Source organism: Ursus maritimus, unplaced genomic scaffold, assembly GCF_017311325.1.
Source record: "Ursus maritimus isolate PB19 unplaced genomic scaffold, ASM1731132v1 scaffold_14, whole genome shotgun sequence".
In the NCBI taxonomy this organism is placed as follows: Eukaryota; Metazoa; Chordata; class Mammalia; order Carnivora; family Ursidae; genus Ursus; species Ursus maritimus.
The window spans coordinates 19,161,756-19,185,898 of record NW_024423786.1 but is presented as its reverse complement, the minus strand read 5'-3'; the positions used below and the strand labels follow the sequence as shown (position 1 = coordinate 19,185,898).

Sequence of the window (24,143 nt, the reverse complement as noted above, 5' to 3'; positions counted from 1 at the left end):
TTTAATATGCATACGAATCCCTGGAGACCTTGCTTGCTGCAGTTTCTGCTTCAGTGGGTCTGGACTGAGATTCTGTCTTTCTAACAAGCTCCCAGCCGAGGATGCTGGTCAAGCCGTTGGTTCATGGAACATTCTTCGGACTAGCAAAATTCTCTGACAAAGCTGAATGTCTCAATTACTTTTCACATCTTCTCTATTAGTTGAACAAAGTGATGCCATGAAACAACCCTGATTTACAAATTTAACAATCTACTGTATCTAGGATTTAAACTGGAAAAAAAACCCAAAAACCTAGTTGACTTAATTGATGATTCAATTATTAGCTATTTAAATTGACACTTTTTTTTTAATGCTAGCTTTTCTTTCATTCTTTTTTTTTTTTTTTTTTTTAAGTAATCTCTACACCCAGCGTGGGGCTTGAACAGATGACCATAAGATCAGGAGTCACATGCTCCACCGAATGAGCCAGCCAGGTGCCCCTAAAATGACACATTCTTCAAGTTTCTACTTTTAATTACTGTTTTGATGTTCAACAATTTGTTCAGAGCTAGTAAATTTTAAAATAGCATCCTTTGATAAGACACAACTATTTCTAGGAAACAGATATAAAAACAATGATTACTATACTAGAAGGGTTATCAGCTCTGACCATACTAATTGTAGGACTTAAGATAAGTTACTTCAACTGTCTGATCTGAGTTTCCTCAACTGTAAAATAGCAATAATACTTATCTCATAGACTTAGTGGAAGTAACAGGGGAGTTAATATATATAAAAGACTTAATACAGTCCTTGATGGTCAGAAAATGGCAGCTAGTAGAATTATCACCTATGGGGCGCCTGGGTGGCTCAGTCGGTTAAGTGTCTGCCTTTGGCTTGGGTCATGATCCCAGCATCCTGGGACAGAGCCCCGCATCAGGCTCCCTGCTCGGCAGGGAGTCTGCTTCTTCCCCGCACTCTCCCTCTGTGCTCCCCCTCTTTCTCTCTCTCAAATAAATAAAATCTTTAAAAAAAAAAAATTTATCACCTAGGTTTGCTGCCCAACTTTGAGCTCACTCTGAGCCCCAATATATGCCAACTTATAAACATGCTCTAACTCCACCCTACCTGTTCCCCCAACAGACCATGTGTGGTTCTTCCTCCAAAGTGTGTTCTCCTTCTTCCAAATTCCACAACATCTTACCTAGCTTCATTTGCATACTACGATTAGCAGAAGAATTAAAAATGCAATCAGAAATTTATTAAAAAGATGGAAAAAACACTTATATACTAAAGTTTCCACTTTTAAAAAGTCAAGGAATTGCTTGAATTACCCAAAATGAATGGCAACAGAAAAAGAACTTTTTAAACAAAATCCAAAAAATTGCAACTGAAAACCATACCTCAAACCAGCACAGAGTGGGACTCAGTTTTCTAATATTCCATGCAGATTCGACCTTTATTTGATTTAGAAAAAAGAGGACTGTCATTTTAGAGGTTAAAGTCATTCCAAAATAAAGCAAATTCCAAAATACCCATTTATTCAACTAGTATCTCAGCAGCATTGACATACATAAGAACTAAGAAGTAAGTGTCCATGACTGAGGAAAAATAATTGCTTTGCAGAAGCTATCAAAGGCAAGTGCCTACTTTCCTTGGGATTTCACAAAGTAAAGCTTTTCCAATGATAAGAGTACCAGAAGTTAAGAGCAAATAAGCAAGGGCTTTGAAACTAAAAATTAAAGCAAAGCGATGCTTCCTCAATTTCTGTCCCTCTCAACTAAGTTACTTGCCTCCCCAACATACTATGAATAATCTGCCAAAGGACTCAAAGATAATATTGAAGTGCTGACTGTGGCACTTATAAAGCTGCTCAAGAATTTGGCCTTTCAGAAAATGCTTGTGAGTAAGTACATTCTAGAGAAGGTCTTGAAGTTGCAAGACTTTGTGATGTCAAATATGCAAATAAAAGAATCAAAAATGGTAACTGTTATTGAGCATAACTAAACACTCTCACTCATCTCCTTAAGCAATAATGTGAAGGACTTTCTTTGTCAAAGAAAATGTTTTCTCCAATTAAAGTATCCTTAAAAGATGAGTGGAAACAAAAACCATTTCCAGCTACATTATGCCCCTGACACACTCCTTAATATTCATTTTGGAGCCAAATGCAAATCTCAAGAGTTACCTTTGAAATTTGCAGAATCATAACAACAGAAAATTTGGCACATATCAAATTATAATCCTAATACTACGCTAATGCTATGATGTTGAGAAAAGCAGATTAAATAATATACATCACGACCCAATTTAAATACACATACACAGAAGTACACAATGAAAGACTGGAAGAGATGTATCTCCTCGTAACACTAGCTATTTCTAATTGGCTGTGATTACAGGAAATTTTAATTATTTTCTTCGTATGTATATTTTTCCTTTTATCCTGATATGAATTATCTGTGCAATCTGTAAAAAAGGAAAGCATTTGCTCAGCTGGAAAATAACCCTTGAGCAAGTACAATTACAAACAGCTGCAGGGGCACATTAACTGGAAAGACTCTTTTTTGGCTTTGCAGCTTTTTTTAAATATACGGTCACTGCTATAGGTAAAGAAAGAAGCTTAGCTCTTCATTTACAAAATCAAAAGTGGGTTAAGAAGAGACACAAATTTTATATTATTTTAAAAAAGATCATTTAAGAAATAATATACTTTATAAAAGGTTTTACTTTTACAAGATTTCTTTCAATAGCAAAAAAAGATAAGATTCAAGTTTTTAAAAATGTGATTTACATGTAATTTTTTCAGAAGCATACCTACTGTATAAATTGAGGGACACCTGCGGAGAAATTCCCTTTTTTCGTAAAAAGCTATACCTTGAGTCTGCTAATGGACAGCTTGGACAGAGGATATAAATGGGAATGGTAAAGTTTACCTCTCGTCAATGTCAAGTGTTATGCAGAAACAGCTCTGTTCTTTGGCCAAGTCATCTCCTAAAGAGATGAGAGCTCAGGATAACCTTTCTCTACCCTCAGCTTTATTGCCTCGCTCCGCTACTTGGTAGACACTGATGCCCAGAGAGAAGAAAAAAGATCAAGCAAGCATTATGCATTCATGCTGAGTACCAACACGCACGTGCAGCTCTGCCAGGAGCGTCCCCTGAATAACTAATCACAACAGCTCTTACTCTCGACAGGAGGAGTGATGCCTTACAGTTTATTTAGGCCGGTCACTTTCGCCAACATGCATAGACATACGGGCACTTACATTCTTCTCTCCTTCAGTGACACGGGTTTCATAGCAATATGCCAGAAGGATATCAATCAGACTGTAGTACACTTGGGAATGAGCTCTCTTGTCCAGCAGGTAAGATTTATTGACAAATTTTCGCAGCTGATATTTCTCTTCTTCAGAAAAAGACACTAGGGAAAAAAATGCATTTAAAAATTAAATGTTCCATTCAGTTTTGTAAAACCCCCAGTGTGGAGGATTTGTCAAAATTAGAACTTCGATTATAGAAGCTGAAATAAGAGTTATTTAACTCCGAATATAGAAAGAACTTTTAAACTAGACTTCACAGTTTTACTAAGGGCTGTGCATCTGCTCAAACCCTAGTAGAGCTAAATAAAGGCGAAATGTCTAAACAATATCTATTCCTTATTTCTAGGATGCCCCCTTTTTGCTACACTGTCCTGTATTCAAGGCATCTAAGTGCTGGAGCTACTGACTTTAAAATAAAGATAAGACAGTTAAAGAACAGAAAACATAATGGCTAAGTAAAGCACTCTGTAAATATTCATTATCCATTTTGAAAGTTCTATATAAAGGAATAGGAATATTCCCATAAAATAGTCAATGTTAAGGGCAAAGTATATTGATATTTTTTATACAAAGAAACAAAGTGTTACATCACACACATTTGACTTGAGGGAAGAGGATGGTTCCTTTCAACAATGTGTCTTTTCTTCTTTGGTTTGTCACCCTTTCTCCATCTTCACTGACAGCCTCCCCAAATTAAAAATCTAGTATATATCATTTTATATTTTTCTCTATTATCACGTAACGCTATACAGACACACAAATATATACAAAGGAACTTATACCTCCTCCCTCACCCCCCACCAAAGAATTATATCCTTTTTCTTCATCTAGCGTACCTCACTTAGTATCTCTGGCAGATCTCTCCAAGTCAATTGGTACTTAGCTAATTTTTGTAAAGGAGTAGAATATTCCATGGTGTAGTATGCTCTATCCAACCACTCCCCCTACTGATGGGCATCCACTACGCTTCCAGTTTTCTGCCACTGTATTAACATTGCATAAATGTCCTTACCACATGTCCTTGGACACTGAAGCTGTATTCCTATAAAACAGACTCCCAAGAGTAGATTCACTGAGTTAAAAAGTGAGTCTGTTTTTAAAAAATACTTCATTTAAAGGCTATAACTCACCTTTTTAATGGTCATGGACACAAGTTCTCTTTCCTACACACATCCCTCACACCCAGCAATAAATGTAAGAGCTTCTCCTACTCGTTTCCGGTTTAACAGATAGGAAGTGACTGTGGTAGAAAGAATTCTAAGATGAGACCCACTGAGTCATATCATTTGAAGGTGTGCAGAACCTGTGACTTGCTTCTATCCAAAAGAATATGGCAATGGTGATGGGACAGTCACTATCATGATTATGTCCCATCAAGAGTAGACTGGAGCCAGAGACACCGCTGGTTTTAAAGAAATATGACGCCATGTTGTAAGAGGGCTGTGTGGCAGTGTGATCAGAGAATGGCCCCTAGCTGACAGTCAGCAAGGACATGGGGACCTCAGTTCTACAGCTGCAGGAATCGAATTCTGCCAGCTATCATGTGAGCCTAGAAAAGGACCCTGAGCTCCAGAAAAGAACTTAGCTACCAAAATATATTAAAAAAGAAAAGAGAAGATAGCCAAATTTATTTACAGCCTTATAAGATGCTGAGCAAAGACCCAGCTAAGCAAGCCCAAGTCCTGAGCCATGGAAACTGAGTTAAATTAGAACGGTTTCTAATTTGTGGTAATTTGTTCTACAGCAAGAAAAACCTAATACAGTGACAGATCACCGTTACTGCAATTAGTATTTTTCTAAATGCTAAACTTTGAGCATAACTTTATAGGTTTGTTGGCAACCTGTGAATGAACCATTTAAATGTGTTTTGCCCATTTTTTTCTATTGGATGGCTTGTCTTGCCAAATTTTTAAGAACTCGCAGTTATAGATATGAAGCCTTGTCATGCCTCCAAATCTACTACCTCTCCACTGACTTTTGTCTGTGGGATCTTTTGCCAATGAATTATTTATTGTGTAGACAAATATGTGCATCATTTAAAAAAAAAAAGATTCTGAATTTATAGCCTTTGATAAGGTTTCCCCAACCCCTGAATTGTACACGAAGCCTCTCAGCTTTTCTTTTTTTAAAAAAGATTTTATTTATTTGACAGAGATAGCGTGCATCTGCAAGAGGAGGGCAAGGGGCAAAGAGAGGGAGAAGCAGACTCCCCACTGAGCAAGGAGTCCAACGCAGGCTCCATCCCAGGACCCTGAGATCATGACCTGAGCTGAAGGTGATGCTTAACCGACTGAGCCACCCAGGCGCCCCTCTCATTTAAGATTTACAGTTTCCTTTTAAAATGTAAGTCTTTAATCCATCTGGAAGTTACTTTTTCATGTTTTAAGATTTCGGCTAATTTCAGATAGTCTGGTCAGTAATCCATCTTTTTCCACTGTACTGACCCACCAACTTCGTGAAACACATGGGCTGCTTTTCTTGCTAAAAATTACTTCTAAGCATTTTCAGCTTTTGTGACTTGTAAATACAACATTTTCCCCCAATTCCAGTAAGTTACTGAGAGGAGAGAGAAAATCTATTTCTTTTCACATACCATCATAACCAATGTTTGGCTACCCAGACCAAAAAACTAAAGTACTTAATAAATGCTAATGATACAAAGAAAAGAAAAGAAAAGAAAAGAAAAGAAAAGAAAAGAAAAGAAAAGAAAAGAAAGCCTTTATGTCTACATTGGCAAGGTAAGCAAGTGTAAGACTGAAGTTCCTTCTAAGTTTCCTTTGAGGGCTACAATACAGGCAAGCCAACAAGTATCCATTCTCTCACAATAAAACATGAACACCATCAGTTACCACACATATGAAGTAAAATACACCTGTCTTAACGTAAGATTTACAGAAAGAGGAACAGCTAACCACATACATGTACTCAGTTCCTAGCTAGTGTAAAACACGGCCTACTACTCATCTTAAGCGATTTCTACAAAAACTCAACCATCTAGATAGTTTGTTACCTCTAGATAAAAATGTTATCAATCTCTTAATTTGCAAAGTAATCCTTAATTTTCCTTCCATGTCCTATCAATCATCTTCAAATTCACTTAAAAAGTTTTTAAGCCAGATAAAGAGGAGCAGCCAGCTTCCAGTTCCAGTGCTTCTTATCAACCTAATTCCAAAATAACTTTAAAAGGCTCTTTCTCCAGGGTTTAGAATTGCCCATTATATTTAGGTAAGGACAGGCTATACCACTAACCAAAAAGATCCTGAAATACAGTGGCTTATATAAGATAGAAGTTTCTTTCCCATGCTACTATTCTGAGTGAATGATCCAGGACTGGTGAGGCACCAGCATCTCCATCATATGATTTCCACCTATCCAACTAAGAAAGCTGCTCCAGGTTTTTACCATTTTCTTTTTTTTCTTTAATATTTTATTTATTTGAGAGAGAGCGTGCATGAATGAGAGACAGCAGAAGCAGGGTGAAGGGCAGAGGGAGAAGCAGATTCCCCGCTGAGCAGGGAGCCCTATGTGGGACCCAATCCTGGGACTCTGGGATCATGACCTGAGCCGAAAGCAGACACTTAACCGACTGAGCCACCCAGGCGGCCCCAGATTTTACCATTTTCTAAGCAATAGGAAAGCAGACTAAGATGGCAAGCACCTTCTTTCTAAAGACCTGATCCAGTGCACATAGCACTTCCACTCATTTCCCATCATCCAGGACTTAGTCACATGACTACACCCAGTGGCAAAGAAGGAAAGAAAAGGTAGTCACCAGGGCAGTCACTGGCTGAGCACTCCTATGCCCAGCTCCAACTCAAGAAGCCTCTTGGGGGAAGACTAAAAAAAGACACCTGGCTATCTGTGATGCTAACTTTCAGGAGACCAAAAATTATGAAATCACCTTTTCTTTTTTTTATTTCTTTCTTTCTTTTTTTTTTTTAATTTTAAGTAGACTCCACGCCCAACATGGGGCTCAAACTCATGACCCTGGGATCAAGAGCCACACTTCTACCAACGGAGCCAGCCAGGCGCCCCTAAATTACCTTTTTAATATTCCCAGATCACCCTCTTGGTAGCTAGCTACCCCATCCCTTTCTGTCTCTGCTGAACAAAAAAATGCCCTTCTGCTCCTCACAACTTGGTAAAAGCCAGAAGAGAGAGAATATGATTACTGACACATGCTGGCCCCTTCTCACAGAGTTCCCTAACCCACTTCAGTCCTCACTTAGGAGCCTTTGCTTTAACATGGCTTCTTTTTGTTTAAAGGCTTCCTTCCAGCAGTTTTACAGTCTATCCTCTGGGGGAAAGAATCTTAAATACAGTTATTGGAAATTACTAGAAGCAATACTCCTTTACTCATTAAAATTTACTTAGTGCAAAAAACAGGTCTTGAAATATATTTATGTAATCATTTCTTCAACGATGTTAGAAATCCTATGATTAAAAGTAAGAAAAGAAAAAGGAAATAAATGTGTATTGTTTACATAAATGACAACTATGAGAATGCATTTACTTAATTTGCTGGCCATAAAAAAGGTGTATTTAGCTTTTTTTCCCCCCCCCAGAAATGTGGATATTTTTTTTTTTTATAAATCCTTTTAATCTTTTTTTTTTTTTTTTTTTTTTTATTTATTTATGTGACAGAGAGACAGCCAGAGAGAGAGGGAACACAGCAGGCGAGTGAGAGAGGAAGAAGCCGGCTCCCAGCGGAGGAGCCCGATGTGGGACTCGATCCCGAAACACCGGGATCACGCCCTGAGCCAAAGGCAGACGTTTTAACGACTGCGCTACCCAGGCGCCCCGAAATGTGGATACTTTTAAACTTAATGCAGGAAGGTGTCCAGTGAAGCCTTTTTTAAAGACTGACATTTGGAAACAAAATTAACAAGACAGATAAAACAGGTACTGACTGTCTCATTAAAGGGCTCATATGAAGATCCTTTAATTTAAATAGAAGCTCTCCATTCAATTAAAGCAACCTGATGTAAGGAAAATTTAAAAAGGAACATACTGCCAAAGAAAGTATACCTAACAAAGTATTTTAAGTCCCCTAGTATATTCCTTGAGGTTTGAGACAGTATTCCCCTAGGTACAGCTTTTGAGATGTTCATTCCTTTAGCTAATAAGAAAGTGCCAGGTGTTCATGATGATATTATCTCACTTGAGAAAAGCCTTTATCCTAGTTGACTAATAAGGACTTCTGCTTCCAGATAATTCTAAATCATAAGGTAAGCATGCCCAGAACCATTTAATAACACATTAACTCATCTGAATGTTTACTCCCCTTCATTCCTAAGTAATCACCCCTGTATATAAGCTGAATAATTTGTAAAGGCTGACCTGAGAACTGCAGGTTCTGATGTTCCATCACCCACAAGTAAGGGCTTCCCCATATTACAGGCCACTGTCGGGGACTGTATATAAGAAAAGCCTACTGGAGTGTCCTCTTCTGAATTCTTGGATGCTAGGTGCCCCTAGCCTTTTCTTAAAACACACCACCTTTTTCTGAGTGTTTTCAAATCCCATTTTGGCCTAAAAAGTTCATTGATAAATACACAGATATATTTAAATTCTGAAACTCAAGCAAAGAAACCAGAGATGATAAATAACAGTATCAACAAAATAGGAAATCACTAGAGAAACCAAAAGTCTGAGCTCCCCAAGGCCTTTTTATTGGAGCTGTAAATCACATCAGCCAAAGGGGAACTTGGGGAGGTTTGCATACAATCAGGTCTGACCAAGCAGCAGCAATAGGAAGAAGTACAGATGCAGTGCCAACAATACTTGGATGATTGCCACCATGAGTAACATTTGTCAAGCATTTGTATGACTTTGCTACACTACAAAGCAGCTCTGCTATATAGTTCACAACATTTCGGTTAATTATACTTCTATAAATAATCTACACTCAAACAAAGGCAGCTGAAAGCTCAATTCATTTGGGGAAGAAACTGGTGCCCTAGCATGATGCAAATGGCCCAGGACCACCTCCCCACATTAAAAACCCCAATCAATACGCCTGACGACTGCAAAGGGACTCCCATCAAAATGGGAAGTGACCTTCTTACTTCGCTTAGAACATTTCCTAGTTTTGTTACTTTTAAATCGTTCCTTCTCTCTTAATCCCCCTCCCAAATATCTCTGTCTTCCATGGGTCAACAAGTAAATAATCCCTGATCTGGCTCCTCTCAGAGGAATGCTAATCTGTCGATTGTATTGTATACTTTCTGGAAACAGATCAAGGCAACCAGAAGAAAATGTGCCGCATTCAAACCTTTCGCCTAAACGGGTAGCCCTGTAGTGCTACAACTTTCAAAGCTGACACTGACAGTTAGCTCCACAAATACTGAAGGCCTCACTGGTGCCAAACAGGATGTCCCTGCTAGGAAGTTCACTGACTAAAAATGTTATGTGCTGTCATACCAAGCAACCATGTGCCAAGATTCTTGGGCTGAGATTAACCACTGAAAGACAACATGGGAAATGTGGTAAGCCCATCCTCATGAAACCAGAGCTCAGGCGGAGCACAGCGTTTTAACACTTCCATTTACAAGCCTTTGGGGGAGGAAGACTGGGATCATTACTGAAAATGTTAATAAAAGTCTCCATGTTGTAACTCAGGGCTACAATGAAAATAACAGGAATCACAACTGAGGCAAAGACAGGGAGCGAAGTTCACCATCTAAGCCTTATCTGGAATTCAAAACAATCTAGCTTACTATTTTATGACGAGGATGAATCAAAGGTAAGCCCTCACCTGCGCTGTACTATCTGCCTGGCAACGGCTGATGAGGGAGCATAAGAGAGAAAACACCCCACTGCCGTGACACAGAAAGGAAGGAGGCCTGGGAGGCACAGAACAAAGAGGAAGTGGAGAGGAAAATCCAGGAGTAGCATGCTCCCTGAGTAGGCTGAGGACTTCAAGGTTTATTTCCCTTCTCCCATACTGCAACCTGGTTCGACACACTTCAACTTATTTTCCCAATTCTGGGTGTCTCAAATACTTGAACAAGAGAAAAAAAAAAAAAAAAAGGAAAGAAGAAAAATCTCAATCACAAAAAACTCCCCCTTAAAGTTTTATAAATGTACAACAATTTTAATTTCTCAGAGAAGCCATTCAATTCCTGGCTCTCCTGCCATTGGTTTTACTCTACAATCATAATCTCTAACATTTACAACATGCTAGGGACTTGAAGTAAATCCTCTCATTCAATCGTCAAGACAACTCTACGAGGCAGGCAGCAACCCAGCAAAGATGCACAATCACATGACGAGCCTGCGGTGGAGCAAGGCGCTAACGCCCAACTCCATCTTTAGCTTCTATCCCATGTGGGATATCCCGTGTGGGAAAGGTACTTTCTGTACAATGACACAGAGCTCAAGTTCTACTTTACATCATATGTCCTTGCTAATTTTAAAGGTGATTTTTAAAATGAATCACCATACTACCTTAGTAGACTATGACTGTTCCTCAAGCACCAGTTGGGGTACGTGCCCTGGGTTGGATGAAGATGAAGGGACAGGAAGGGCAGTGGTTAAAGCAATGACCTGGCTTAATCTTCTGTTAAAATTATACACAGAGAACCCACCTAACTCAAAGGCTGGCTCTCACAGAAAACGGGACCTAGAACAAGCTACAATGGATCAAAGTAGAGCCAGTTAGAATTTAAATCAAAGGGAATGCCTTTTCTTGATTTTTAGGGCAACTAGCTCACCCTTGTGGACAGAAAACTTAACTGCACAACCACCAATTTCCACCCACACCACCTCATTAAAATACTGCACTGAAACTGGGGAAGCTGATTCACACCACAGACCACTAGATAACCTTGAGGATTTGTGAGTGAGCAAGCTTTCCAAACAGATCCACATGGCATAGATCGTTATCCGTCTACATTGTGTCAGCAATCCTCTACCTGAAAATTCATCAATACAATGTGGGATGTCTCCGAAAGATTCTTAAACTCAAATCAAATATAAAACCAAGGATTTGTTGAAAACAATGTAACAAGAGTCATTACTTATAAATGAGTTTCTCTTCTGCAGTAGAGTCAATTATAAAAGATTAAAGTAGCAATTTTTCAATCTGGTAGAAATCACCTAAACTCTTAACAAAACGCAACTACAAAAATATTGACAGCAGTATTTATTTATTCTATAAATATTTACTGAGTATTTATTATATAACAGGCATTATGCTAAGACAATGGAAACAGAGGAAATGACAGACTACTGCATTACTACACAGAGAATCAAAATACTGTCCTACAACAGACCTGCAGCTACTGTAGACGGAGTGCCCAAGAAGGCCACCGCAGAAAACTGGGAACTACCCAAAGGGCCATCAGCAGTAAAGAGCCCAAATGTTCACGTGTATACACAACGTGCCGATACGGAAGATGTACAACACCCACTACCAACTACGGAAAGCGAAGGAAGGACGGGGTGCGTAGGAGTCTGTGCGTACATGTTTCTTACAGCAGATATTCAGATATGGGTATCTTTACTGAAAACATCCCAAAACTGTGAACAGTGATTACTTTCAAGAAGAGGAATTTGGAGTGAGGAGATTCTTTTTTTTTTTTTTTTTTAAGATTTTATTTATTTATTTGACAGAGATAGAGACAGCCAGCGAGAGAGGGAACACAAGCAGGGGGAGTGGGAGAGGAAGAAGCAGGCTCATAGCGGAGGAGCCTGATGTGGGGCTCGATCCCGGAACGCCGGGATCACGCCCTGAGCCGAAGGCAGGCGCTTAACCGCTGTGCCACCCAGGCGCCCCAGGAGTAAGGAGATTCTATATTCCAATTCACGTGTGTATATGTATGTGTATTCCTTTCATTTAAACGTTGAAATTTCATTTTTTAATACAGATAGAAAAGCCAAATCAGTATGACAGAACACACAGGCCTTCTATTTTTGATCTATCCGAAACTTAAAATTCTAACATACAAAAGTAATATTCTGAAAAAACTGGGAAGGATATATTAAAATCATTCAATGAAGGGAATGAAAACTAGATCTTTTCCACCATTACTAATATCAAATGTCCTTACCAGAGAGGAATGTTCAGATCTTTTTTTTAAAGATTTATTTACTTATATAAGAGATTGTGTGTGCACGCACACGTAAGTGGGCAAGAGTAGGGAGGGGCAGAGGGAGAGAATCCCCAAGCAGACTCCCAGTGGGACGTGGAGCCAGGTGAGGGGGCTCTGTCCTACGACCCATGAGAGCATGACCTGAGTCTACATGAAGAGTTAGGTGCTCAACCAACTCAACCAATTGAGCCACCCAGGTGCCCCTAAATGTTCAGATCTTTCAAGCAGATTACTTAACTACTACAGATGTCCTGTGTGTTCATGTCCCTAAATTTACTTAAAAAATAAAAATTTTAAAAAGGACCCCAGTGATTCAAAAGTAAAGCATACTTCAAAAGACTGTCCCAAGACAAGTCTAATCACTGAGTGCCATTTTCCAGTCCAGACTAAAGACTACATTTCCAAAATTAGCAAACCAAAATAGTATCTTCTCTCTATGAAGCAATTAGAATTGTGTGCTTAATAATAGGGAAGATGGTCAACAAATGAGCCTAATTTTGAGTTTCTTACCTAATGCAGCATGATTTTCTTGCTCCTGACTCTTTCCCAAAGAGGCCATCATTTCTGAATATATATCACTCCACCAAGGATTATACTTCAAAACCTGTTCAACAGCCTCATCTTCAAAAAAGTCAGCTCTGGAAAGAAAACAGTGAATGAGCGTGTTATATAGAACTGGGCTGGTTTTCATTTTTTAAAATTTTATCTTAACTCATCACATTTAGTACTAGAAATATAGATTATTAATTCAAAGTACAGATCAAGGAAACAAGCACTGTATTTACTTTGTTTGTGGTCACTAATCACCATATAAAGCGAAAACTATGCATCTGACTAAAGGGATAGCTGACACTTCTGCTCTCTTCAGAAACAAGGTACAGAGAAGACCAGTCCTCCCCTGAAAGCCCATCCCCTGTACGGCAGTGGCATGGGATGAAGCAAATCTGAACACACAACAGACGAAGCGGGGAACCTCCGCTAGGTGTGTAAGTACCACCTATTTTGGTAAGGTTACAATAAAGGAAAGAAACTTGTAACTCCACCAAGCAAAGAAAAATGAACATATCAACGGGAAACACAGGATACTGCACACCCACAAAAGGCTACACGTAACACACATACGTATTTTTTAGCATGTGCCTTCATACTTTCTACCAAGATGCAATCTCTCTTTCATAGCTCTGCTAATCTTTATAGTTTCTTGGCTTAAAACTATTGAAAAAGAAAAAAGCAACCTTTGTAAAGAACAGAAAATTAACTTTCCTGTACTTCACTTTCTCGGTTTTTAAACATTTACTTAAATGAGAGAGAGAGAGCACGAGCAAGACAGAGAGCACAAGTGAGGTGGGGGGCAGAGGGAGAAGCAGACACCCCCCCAAGAAGGGAGCCCGACACAGGGCTCGATCCCAGGACGCCGGGATCACAACCTGAGTTGAAGGCAGACACTTAACCAACTGAGCCACCCAGGTGCCCCTACTTTCTCATTTTTAACTTGAAAAGTAACTGCTATATTCAAAGTATACTCCTGGAGGACATTCGTTCAGAAATTAGAACCCTACATTCAAAGTTGAAAACTGTATTCAGAGGAAAAGAGTGACAAAAAGTATAACTCTGGGTGAAAAATTCATTTATATTTCAGTTACTTAGAAACTCAAGGAACTGGTTGATTTCATAAACTGATTTTCTAGCTGAAAGTTTTATGATCTGAAATATTTTTTCTTTCAACTGAAACAGTGAAATCTTTCTAAAAAGAAGTATCAAAGATAACTTACGGAATTCTTCATATGTGCCAAGCACTGCACTGAATATTTTTCACCCATTATTTCCTTGAATCCTCACACCACCCCCAGGGGTGGGGGGAATTATTAATTCTCCCATTTTGCATGAGTGGAAACTCAGGGTCAGAAAATTTGTATATCATGGCCAAAGTCAAAGAACTGGTAAGAAATATGGCCAGGATCTGGACCCAATTTAGTCTTACTCCAGAATTCAAGCTATTAACCAATATAAACATTCCATTTTTATGCTTGAGGAAATAAAAGTACATATTGGGCAAAACTGAATAGCAATGATCTTGAAATAGTAATTCTCGATATCAATTTTGTCACATATGTGAGAGATATTTCAAAAACATAAGTAATATGAGTAAATGGCCAAAATGCTAACTAAGTCAACAAAAAGCAACGACTCTTTGCTCTGTTCCAACTCCATTTTGGGCAGTGGGATTACACGGCTGACAAGACACAGGTAGTCACGGTCCTTAGGGAACTTACAGCATCATGGGAGAGTCCAACAATCACAATACAAGTGCTATGTAATTGCTATGACCTAACAGTACAAACATCTACAGCAAAGTGAAATTGGGATGACAGGGAAGGTCCCTGGAGAAAAGAGTATTTAAACCAATAGCCAATGATAATTAACAGTTAATTACACTAAGAAGGGTGGGGGAGTATTCTGAGCTGAAAGAATAGTTAGCAAAGGCTAGGAAACAAGAAGGCACATTTAAGGGGGAAAAATCTGAGAACAGCTGAAAATATTATGTTGTAGTGACAACAACATTGTAATAAGCCATGTCAAAAAAATCCTAGTGGATTTTTACCCCTAAAAACAACTGAACACTTAAAAGGTTTTACATACAGATCTGACATTGGTGTGTCTTGGAATATCACTCTCACTGCAGTCTAGCAAATGGTCTCAAGGCACAGAAATCATGGAGGCCTAGAAGAGGGTAGCAGCCATGGACATGGAGCCAAGTGGATGGATCTGACCTGTAGCCAGAAACCAGAACTCTTAGGATGCAGCAGTAAAGGGAGCCAGGAGTCAAGGTTTATGCTCAGCATTCCGGCCTAGACAATTCAGTGGATGACAGTTCTCTGATGAGACAGGAACACAGGACGCTAATAGAGATGTCTGGAGAGGGGCGCCTGGGTGGCGCAGCGGTTAAAGCGTCTGCCTTCGGCTCAGGGCGTGATCCCGGCATTACGGGATCGAGCCCCACATCAGGCTCCTCCGCTATGAGCCTGTTTCTTCCTCTCCCACTCCCCCTGCTTGTGTTCCCTCTCTCGCTGGCTGTCTCTATCTCTGTCAAATAAATACATAAAATCTTTAAAAAAAAAAAAAAAAAAGAGATGTCTGGAGATGGAATGACTTCTGCTTGGAACAGGCTGAGTTTGAGATGTCCTTAGAGGACATACACAGACTGGTGCGGTAGGCAGTCAGCCACACCTATCTGATGCTCAGGAGAGACACACGGGAATCATGAGCGTTTAGATGGAGACGGACGCCAAAGTAGAACATGTAATTGCCCAGCAAGAACTTGCAGAGTGAGAAAAAAGGACTCCAGACACTAGAGTGCTGACGACATTTAAGGCAAGAGTAGAAGAGCCCATCTGAAAAGATCCTGCGTTTCCCCTAGGAGACAAGTGATGGGGAAAAAAACAAAACAAAACATGACTTTGTGAAATATCTCTACCACCTCCATGCCCTCCATCCAAAAATTTCAAAATGTTTAAATGACTCCTTTGAGTAAAATCTCACTAACAGAGCCCCAGTAGTTTAAAATGTGATGGTTTATTCTTTATACTGTCCATGGTTTAAGAGTTTCATGAACAAGATCTGAGGTTGACCTAATGTTCTACTTTACAAAATAAATTTATTTCCAAGTTTTTAAGCATCGTTCATTCAACGAGCATTTACTGAGTGCCCTGTACACAAGCAGCATCAGGCAGATGAAAATCAGTAAGCTGCTCCTGGCCCTTCAGGGCTCCACAATGTAATGGGAATGGTACAAATACAGAACGCTGTACAATCAAGATGAGCTGTAACTTGGGAGCACCGAGGAGGGTTTGCTCTGCCAGTCTGAGAGGGAGGGCACCAGGGGATGACAACGGAGTTCAGTCTTAAAGGATAAGTAAAAGTTGTTCAAGCAAGGTGGGGCAGGGAAGAAAACAGCTACCAAGGGAGTATCATGAATAAAAAATATGCAAGAAGTGGTGTGGTACAGGTGGAAAAATACTAAAATTCATTACTGCTGCAGTGTAAACTGTGGGTGGAGAGGCAGAAGAGAAGCTCCAGAGGCAGGCACAGTCCAGATCACAGAGAACTTTCTGTGCCGTCCAAAGGAGGTAGAAGCTTATGCTTTAAGCAATGGAGAACCCTGTAAGATTTTAAGCAGATGTTCATTTTCAGTACTTAAGACATTATACTGCTGGCGTTACGGTGGATGGATTTGCAGAAGTCCAGGCTGGAGGAGATGCCAAATACGACTGTTGCACTAAGGCAGACGCATATGAGGACCAGAAAGGGACCGAGTGAAGGAAACAGTAAAGAGATAAATGGTACCACTTAAAAGACAAATGTTTCTACCCCAGGTGACGGGTGTGAAAAATGGTACACTCCACCAAACAGAAAATTCAGGAAGACTTTCCAAGTAAAAATGAGAAGTTCGATTCTGGACATGTTGCAATAGAGGAGTGGGCGAATACCCAGTCACTTTCTAAACCCTTAACAATGTGGCTTTTCTTCAGAGCACTTACCACAATCAAAATATTGTCTGCGTCCCCACTAGAATGGGAACCCCATGAGCGCAGGGACCTTGTCATATTCACACTAATCCTCAGTGTCTGTGACGCTACCTGGCATGCAGTTCATCCAAACAAGTATTTGTTGACCAAGTAAGGGCACATGCGAAAGAATGAATAGATGAAATTTTACTCTAATGCTTTTTCCTAAGCTTGCCATTTTGAATAAAGAGCCATGTTGGGAGCAGGTGACTCTCTTCCCACCCTCATCATTACTACTTACAGTCTTGAGATTCCTCAATCAATCCAAAAGCCTAATCAGTATACCAAACTCTTTAACAAATGTACAGTACTGAAAAGTTACAATTTAAGATGGCACCCCAAATGCTACTGATCATTTCCTGCACCTTTTCTTATCTCACAGTATTTAGAGTGTTGACTAAATTCTTCTACTTTTCTCCCAAAGAAGGAAACAGGTAGATTTTACGAATTGGTTGAGGCAAAAGATATGCCAACAATTAAAAAATAATTTGCCTGGGGGAGGAAAAAAAAAAGCACTCTTGGCAAGAGAAATATGAAAACTTGGCTATGATAAGCAAAACAGGAAGGCCTATTAAACAATGTTTCAAGATGCCTTCAACAAACTGTAGTGTAAAAATAATATTCAAAAGGAGTTACAAATAGAGAAAAATAGATAACCAAAAACAATACATGTTTATGGATTATCTGTTACATGCCCACTATTCTGCTGGGCTGCAAAACACACAGTGGGGAAAAACATCACACAATGGCATGTAGAATTTACAACAAAAGATTTAAAAAATAATTATTATCCTAAGTCATTTATACGTGCCTTCGGAATGTATGAATTTTTCTATATGATGAATTAACCTCACTGTGTTCTGTCTTGGGATGGATTTAAAATTGGTTTTCCCTAAGCTCCCAAAAAACCTGACACCACGAGAAGACATCATGACCAGTAAAGGATAAGTCAAACAACCTGAAAGTGTCATATAGTACATGCTAACATAATATATATTATGCATTAAACGTGTACATTACATTTACGTACATAAATGTATAATATAATACACGCAATGCATTGCCTGCAATGTAGGTAAAAATCGAAGTAAACCTTTTCTTCCACTGTATTAACCAATAAGAACAATTAAAAAAGCACTGAGCGAAAAAATTTTAACTGAAAATTTAAAAGAACTTTACTTGCACTTCATTTATTATTAACACATTTGGGTGACTCAGCTAATATAAATAATGAGTACAAAATAACACAAAAATGACAATTAGCCCAAGTCCTACTGCTACTGGAAAAGTCACAAAGAACCTTTACCTCACGGCTTCCACTCTCCGACCTGCCCATGACTAAATTTAAACCACTCCTTCAGAAATGGAAAGAACACTTCATGCATACTATGAAAGAAAATGAGCTTCTGGATACACAGAAGATAGAGAAAAATAAGGACTGCATATAATATCACACTGCTAAGTATAAATTCCAATTTCCTAATTCTCTCAGGCCATACAGTTATTCTTCCAGTTTGAGAAGAGAAGAGATAGGCAGTTCTTCTAATTAAGCTCCCTCCCACTTGAAATTTTAGTCTTGTAAAACTCATTCTGTTTTCATGCTGGCCCGAGAAATTTGCTGACAATGAAATTTCCCACTTTAAATATTCAGCATGATTTTAAATAGGTTTCTTCAAATTACTCTTCAGTGGACCTTTAAAACCACAATTGGAGAGATAAAGGTAATTAGAAATGGCAATGTAAATGGAGCTGAATCTCTCAGATGTCCTCCAAAATATAACATACCCTGCTCTTACCCATGTCCCCCCAGGACGTTGAATAGTTCTACCATTTATCACTACACATCACTCAATGCATTTGCACATCACAAGATATATTTCTGCCATTCCAATTAGTCTCCCACTGTGTCACAGGAGATAGAATGTTAATCACAAGAGCAACAGCAGTTAAACTGAAATAGTGTACATGAAAAGGAAATACAAAATGACAAATGGAAAGACTCTTTTCAAGTCCCGACAGAGCCACTTAGTAGTAGTATGACCTTGGGCAAGTCCCTTAACCTTCTTTCCCCAACCGTTGTGAAAACTGATTTAAATAATCACTTGAGAGCACTTGATAAGCTGAAAGCACTATACAAAATAAGAGAATATGATGATAACAGCTGTACATATAACAGTTTAGAAACTGTTGGCCTAGAATAATAATTGAGGCCTTTATCAACATACAACTCACATCCTAGCATCCACAGAGGCCAGGTGACAATCCCATACTTGGAAGAAGTGTTACTATAGTGACCAATGAGAGACATTACAATGCCTAAAGTGATTATTTACCTATCCATTAACTAGATAAGTTCGTTAGGCAAATACAAACCTGACAGAGATGCACTATGGTGAAAGACACAATTAAAGCAGATGGGAAATACAGCAAAACGTAAAATTGGATTTTATTTATATCCTACCACAATGAATAATTATTTGTTAATTACACTCAGATCTTCAATTACAGGTGCTCGCAGACCAAGTGTTGGGAAACCCTGGATCAGCCAAGAAATGCAGTACATGTAGATTCAAATTCTTAAAGAAACTGAAACATCTTTTCATTTACATATACTGTTAATTACAACAAAAAGTCTACTGAAAAGAACTAAAAATATTCTCATGAATGCAGTGTGCTACTTTTAAGCCTGGTGAGAAAAAACATAAAGAAGTACATTACGAGTTCTCCATTGCCGGATGACCTACTGAGAAGCGCATCTTACAAAGATCACAGAGGCATAACTTTGTAGGTTAATGCAAATGTCAATTAAGGTTCTGAGCCATCACTAATTTCTAGAATCCCAAAGCCACATGCCTAGCATACTCAAGAAGACATACAAAAATTTTCAAATCAATGTCAAGTCAATTATTTAATCCTCAAAAAACTCAATACTCACAGATAATGATCAGGATCAAATTTGGCCAGCTCAGCAGCCAGACGTTTCTGCCTTCTTTCCGTTGCAGGAGTGAAATCTGGATCCTTAATATCAATAACATCACTCAATTCATCCTAAGAATACCCAGAAAAGAAAGAATAATTGCTATCTCCCATTTCGTCATTGAAAATTCTAATTTTGCACGAAAGGCCAAACAAAGGAACCATCTGATCATACTACCTGTGATATTTTGATTCAAATCCAGCAAATGTTTATTGAACACCTATTGCTTGCCAGGCCCTGCTGGAAGCTTTCACATGAATTCTCTTTTAATCCTTACAACAAAGTGATCAATAGATATAAGAGCTATAAAAGTTCATCATCAAGACATACTGAGGGCTGAGTTAAGATGGCAGAGGAGTAGGGGACCCCTTTTTCAGCCGGTCCCTTGAGTCGAGCTGGATAGGTACCAGACCAGCCTGAACATCCACAGAAGCAGCCTGAGACGCAGGAAGATGCATCTGGATCTCTACAAATGAACATCTCCAGCACTGAGTATTGAGGTACGAAGCAGAGAGCTGTGAGACCGCGCACAGATATCGGAAGATAAATGGAAGGGGGAGGGAGCCGCCGCGTCTGGGCGCTGGGAAGCGGTAGCCACCTGCACGGGGGAGCGGGCGGACTCGCGGACCGGCACCCGCGAGAGAGCAGACTGAGACCGTGAGCTTGGGAGCACACGCGACCAGACTGAGGGCCGGAGCTTCAGAGCGCACGGAGCAGCTGGCGGCTGGCGGCGTTAGAAACACAAAGGGCAGAGACACGCCGGCCCTGGAAGTGAGGGCTGGGATGCCGGGTGTGGGGCACACATCCCGGGATGCTGCAGGGTTGAGCAGCACAACAGAAACAGAGTTAAAGTGGCCAGAACATCAGTGGAGAACAGTCCACGATCCCTCTGTTCTGAGACAGAGGCTGAGATTCGGCCACTGCTGCTCTGACTCTGAGAAGAGGCACAGCAAACCGCCAGGGAAAGCCGCCAGAGAACAAAAGCCTGGGAACACCGGCTCACAATGTGCCCATCCCCATCCCCCCTCACAGGGGACACGGAGACTCTACCCAAACAGGGTTGCCTAAGTATCGGCGTGGCAGGCCCCTCCCCCAGAAGGCAGACTGAAAAATCAAGAAGCCCACATCCCTAAGATCCCTATAAAACAATGGCGCACTGCCTGGGTCCCAGTCAATAATTTGGGCTCTGGACAACCCTGCAATCTCTCCTCATCAGAATGACGAGAAGGAGAAGTCTCCCCCAGCAAAGAAAAGACAATGAGTCTGTGGTCTCTGCCACAGAACTAATGAATATGGATATAACCAAATTATCAGAAATGGAATTCAGAGTAACGATGGTCAAGATGATGTGTAGACTTGAAAAAAGTATTAACAAAAATGTTAATGAGAAAATAGAATCTCTAAGGGCAGAAATGAGAGCAAATTTGGCGAAATTAAAAATTCTATGAGCCAAATGCAGTCAAAACTAGAGGCTCTGGCGGCCAGGTGAAGAGGCAGAAGAACGATCAGCGAGTGGAGGATGGGTTAGTAGAAGAAAAAGCTAAAATAGAATCTGGACTCAAAAAATCCACACTCAGGAATGTGGATTACGGAGATTACTGACTCAAACGCTCCAATGTCAGAATCATCGGCATCCCCGTGGAGAAAACAGAGGTCTAGAAGAGATATTTGAACAAATTGTAGCTGAAAACGTCCCTAATCTAGCAGGGGAAACAAACATTCATGTTCAAGAGGCAGAGAGGACCCCTCCCAAGCTCAACCACAACAAACCTACGCCACGTCACATCATAGTGCATTTCACAAATATTAGATCCAAGGATACACTACTGAAAGTGGCCAGGGCAAAGAAATTTCTCACGCACTGCAAGGAATTCAGAATTACATCAGACCCGTGTCACACAGACCTGGAATGAGAGAAAGGGTTGGGGGCATTTTAAAGCTCTTTCAGAGAAAAACATACAGCCAAGGATCCTTTATTCCAGCAAGGCTGTCATTCAGAATTGATGGAGAAATAAAGACCTTCCAGAATCGCCAGTCACTGACCAATTTCGTAACCACGAAACCAGCCCTACAGGAGATATCAAGGGGGGGTTCTATAAAAGTAAAACGGCCCCAAGACTGATACAGAACAGAAAGTCACAATCTATAGAAACAAAGACTTTACTGGCACCATGGCATCATTAAAATCATATCTCTCAATAATCAGTCTTAATGTAAATGGCCTAAATGCTCCTATAAAACGCCACAGGGTTGCAGATTGGATAAAAAGACATGACCATGCATCCATTTGCTGTCTACAAGAGACTCATTTTGAACCTAAAGATACGTCCAGACTGAAAATAAAGGGATGGAATACCATCTTTCACGCCAATGGACCTCAAAAGAAAGCTGGGGTAGCAATTCTCATATCAGACAGACCGGATTTTAAACTAAAGACTATAGTTAGAGACACAGAAGGGCACTATATTATTCTTAAAGGATATATCCAACAACTGGCTATGACAATTATAAATATATATGCCCCCAACAGGGGAGCAGCAAGATACACAAGCCAACTCTTAACCAGAATAAAGAGACATATAAATAAAAATACATTAATAGTAGGGGACCTCAACACTCCACTATCAGAAATAGACAGAACACTCCTGGAAAACTAAGCAAAGAATCAAAGGCTTTGAATGCCATACTCGACGAGTTGGACCTCATAGATATATATATATAGAACACTACACCCCAGAACCAAAGAATACTCATTCTATTCTAATGCCCATGGAACATTCTCAAGAATACACCATGTTCTGGGACACAAAACAGGTCTCAACCGATACCAAAAGACTGAAATTATTCCCTGCATATTCTCAGACCACAACGCTCTGAAATTGGAACTCAACCACAAGGAAAAATTTGGAAGAAACTCAAACACTTGGAGACTAAGAACCATCCTGCTCAGATCTATAAAAACCAGAAATCAAAAATTAAATTCAATTTATGGAGACCAACAAGAATGAAAACACAACGGTCCAAAACCTATGGGAACTGCAGAAGCAGTCCTAAGGAAAATACATAGCCATCCAAGCCTCACCTCAAAAATAGAAAAATCTAAAATGCAGTTTTTATATTCTCACCTCAAGAAGCTGGAACAGCAACAGAGGGACAGGCCTAATCCACGCACGAGGAAGCAGTTGACCAAGGTTAGAGCAGAAATCAATGAATTAGAAACCAGGAGTACAGTGGAGCAGATCAACAGAACTAGAAGCTGGTTCTTTGAGAGAATCAATAAAGTTGACAAACCGCTTGCAAGACTTATCCAAAAGAATAGAGAAAGGACCCAAATTAATAAAATTAGGAATGAAAAAGGAGAGGTCACGACCAACACTAATGAAACTGGAAAGATTATTAGAAACTTTTATCAACAGCTATATGCCAATAAATTAAGCAATCTGGAAGAGATGGAGGCCTTCCTAGCAACCTATAAACTTCCAAGACTGAAACAGGAAGAAATTGATTTTTAAACAGGCCAATCAATTATGAAGAGATTGAGTCAGTGATAAACAACCTTCCAAATAACAAAACTCCAGGCCCGGATGGTTTTCCTGGGGAATTTTACCAAACATTCAAAGAAGAAATAATACCTATTCTCCTAAAGCTATTTCAAAAAATAGAAACAGAAAGAAAGCTACCAAACTCATTCTATGAGGCCAATATTACCTTGATTCCCAAACCAGGCAAAGACCCCATCAAAAAGGAGAATTACAGACCGATTTCCCTAATGAATATGGATGCCAAAATCCTCAACAAGATCCTGGCTAATAGAATCCAACAGTACATTAAAAGGATTATCCATCATGACCAAATGGGATTCATCCCTGGGATGCAAGCGTGGTTCAATATTCGCAAATCGATCAGCGTGATACATCATATCAACAAGAAAAGACTCAGGAACCATATGATCCTCTCAATTGATGCCGAAAAAGCATTTGACAAAATACAGCATCCTTTCCTGATTAAAACCCTTCAGAGTGTAGGAATAGAGGGTACATTTCTCAATCTCATAAAAGCTATCTATGAAAAGCCTACAGCAAATATTATTCTCAATGGGGAAAAGCTGGAAGCCTTTCCCTTAAGATCAGGAACTCGACAAGGATGCCCACTCTCGCCACTATTATTCAACAGTACTAGAAGTCCTTGCAACAGCAATCAGACAA

The 24,143-nt window shown here is 39.7% G+C and overlaps 1 protein-coding gene across 5 annotated transcripts in view; it reads right to left on the bottom strand.

Moving 5' to 3' along the window:
• The window catches only part of SHQ1 (SHQ1, H/ACA ribonucleoprotein assembly factor), a 326,624-nt gene that overhangs the window by 284,584 nt on the left and 17,897 nt on the right, over positions 1 to 24,143 (bottom strand). For all 5 annotated transcript variants that reach the window (XM_040628549.1, XM_040628550.1, XM_040628552.1 and 2 more), the window contains exons 5-8: positions 19,897 to 20,009; positions 12,907 to 13,034; positions 3,248 to 3,402; positions 1,383 to 1,436 (exon numbers count right to left, since the gene is read on the bottom strand). In XM_040628549.1, the coding sequence (XP_040484483.1) occupies positions 1,383 to 1,436; positions 3,248 to 3,402; positions 12,907 to 13,034; positions 19,897 to 20,009 (450 nt within the window). The remainder of the gene's footprint in view (positions 1 to 1,382; positions 1,437 to 3,247; positions 3,403 to 12,906; positions 13,035 to 19,896; positions 20,010 to 24,143) is intronic.